The sequence below is a fragment of the Chenopodium quinoa genome, unplaced genomic scaffold (assembly GCF_001683475.1).
Source record: "Chenopodium quinoa cultivar QQ74 unplaced genomic scaffold, ASM168347v1, whole genome shotgun sequence".
NCBI classification, from domain to species: Eukaryota; Viridiplantae; Streptophyta; class Magnoliopsida; order Caryophyllales; family Amaranthaceae; genus Chenopodium; species Chenopodium quinoa.
The window spans coordinates 1,208,671-1,211,284 of NW_018742205.1; the positions used below are offsets into that span (position 1 = coordinate 1,208,671).

At 35.6% G+C, this 2,614-nt stretch overlaps 1 protein-coding gene across 1 annotated transcript; it reads left to right on the forward strand.

Annotated features, from left to right (window-relative positions):
- Positions 1-1,294: 1,294 nt before the first annotated feature.
- LOC110726204 lies at positions 1,295-1,945 on the forward strand. The gene has a single exon (XM_021905675.1). It carries the CDS (start codon positions 1,295-1,297, stop codon positions 1,943-1,945), a length of 651 nt encoding a protein of 216 aa, XP_021761367.1.
- The last annotated feature ends 669 nt before the right edge of the window (positions 1,946-2,614 follow it).

A 2,614-nucleotide genomic window follows, 5' to 3' on the forward strand; every position in this document is an offset into this window, starting at 1 on the left:
AAGGAGCACTGATATAAACAGAATTTAACTATATGTCTTGATATTAAGTAATTAACATTATTATCTTATTTTTCATTGTTGTAATACAGTTCACAAACCTAGTTCAAAATTAGTTTTACATGTATAATTCTGGTTATTTAATTTACATGCATGAATTATAGTTTATAGTACATTCCAAATTAATTAGTTGTCACTTTACATTTATCAAACATATTTTGGTCATTTGATTAACAAATCATGACACAAATGTTACAAGAGTAATGATTGATGACTAATTAATAAATTAATAAATTATTCTACTCCATACTAAATTTGACTTCTTAAGTTTCTATCATGAAAACCAAATGACAATTATTCATTTAAGTCTCCAAATTGGTCGCACTCTTTCTCATTAATGAATTATTTGTTTATGCAACATCACAATCCTAGCTAATAGACTCTTATTTGTATCATAATAATATCACATACTTGTATGATATTGTTCTCATAATAACATTCTCTTATACTTCAATATATTCTCTAGTGTATTATTTAGATACTTTAGAATATACTAATTCCTAATATTTGCTTTATCGTTTTAACTTCGAAGAGTGGAAGAATAGTTAGATACCTTGCTCCTAAAGACAAAGCAAGTAACCAAAGTAAGCAAAAAACAGAATAAGCTAAGCAAGTCTCCAACTCTATGGCTGATATGCTTGCTGCCCCCTTTTGTGGCTCGGAAGTGTGGGATGCCCTCTCCCAAATACACCCCACAAAGGCCCCTAGTCCCGATGGTATGTGTGCTATCTTTTATTAAAAATTCTGGAATATTGTGGGATCAGATGTGATTAATAGAGTGCTTGATATTTTGAACAATAATGGTGAAATCAAGTCTATTAATCAGACTCATATTGCTTTAATTCTGAAAAAAAAGGAATGTGAGTCTGCTGTTGATTATAGGCCGATTAGTTTATGTAATGTGCTCTATAAAATTGTCGCAAAAGTCTTAACAAACAGATTGAAAAAAGTTCTTCCTGCTGTTATTCATGAATCCCAGAGTGGTTTTGTTCCGGGTAGATTAATAACTGATAATATCCTGGCAGCATGTGAATGTTTCCATTATTTGAGGAAGAAGAAGAAAGGAAAACTAAGTCTGGGTCTTTCAGTGTTAGGAGCGCTTACTATGCCGAACTGAACTCAAATAGAAGTACGAAGGCCTCGTCATCAAATGTTAAAAAACACAACATCTGGAATAAAGTTTGGAATGCAGCCATTCCCCCAAAGATTAAGATGTTTGGGTGGAAAGTGTTACACAATGGAGTGCCTGTTCGTGAAAATCTCACTAAGAGAGGTATGCCTGTTGACAGTGTGTGTCCGTTGTGTGGAACTGATACTGAAAATGCTATGCATGCTTTGGTCCATTGTGAGGGTGCGGCTCGTATCTGGTATTCGAATTGACGTCAGTACATGTGCTTTCTCCTCCTTCTGGTGGAATTTGTTTTGGAGTCTCCTTTGGGGAATTTGGCTTCGAAGAAATGCCTGGATTTTTGAGAATAAAAAAGTGGTTGAGTTTGATGTGATTAAGAAAGCTGTGAGTGTTGTAGGTGAGTTTGAGATTGCTCTTGAGGCGTCTTCCGTTGCTGCTCCAACATCAGCCCCCACTCGTCAGGTGTGGACTCCCCCAAGTGCAGGTTGCTACAAAGTAAACTCAGATGCTGCTTGTTTCGTGGATGGTTATGTGGGTTTGGGTGGTGTTATGCGAGACCACACTGGGGATGTAATGGTTGCTACGTGCGTAAAACAGAAAGGGTGTGGTAATGTTGATGTTGCTGAGGCCTCAGCAGCAAGACATGCTGTTAGCATTGCTATTGAAGCTGGTCTGGACAAAATCGAGTTGGAGACTGACAGTATGAACCTCTTCAACCTGTCTTGGTTTGATTGTGCGAGATATCCTAGAATATGCTAAATGCTGCTCCAGCTTCTCTATTGAAGAGTCAACTTGGTTGCTCATAAGTTAGCCCAACTTAGTAAAAATTACTATGAGCTTCGTATTTGGATTGAGGAGCTCCCAACTGAAGTTCAAGCTTGTATTGTTTCTGATCTTATGAATACTTAATAAAGCCTCGTTACTTCCAAAAAAAAAAAAAAGGGACGGCGTCTATTATCTACTTTGTTTGACCAACTCTCTCTCTCTCTCTCTCTCTCTCTCTCTTTCTATTAAAAGCAGAGGTATTGGATGTACTTTTAGATAATAATTAAGTAGATAGACATGAATTATTGGTTTGTTGTTGACCATTAGTTGATAGATAAGTTATGATAAGTGAAGTATGAGGGCTCTTTAATTATAGGCCTTAACCTTCCTCGGTGCATTTTATTCTATCATTTCAATATCCTAATTTTCCAATGCCTTAACTATTTGCAATTTTGCATCATCATTTAACCACTACATAATTCAATCATTCTATAAGAAGATATACGAAGTATTAATTAGTGGAGTGCATTAATCTTCCCCGGCCATCTCCGGCCTCCCATACAATTTTTTTTTATTCTTATTACTATTATAATATTGATCTGAAATCTCTTAAGAGTCAATCTGATTTTTTGTTAGTAGATTAAAATCTTCGGAAATGAGGAA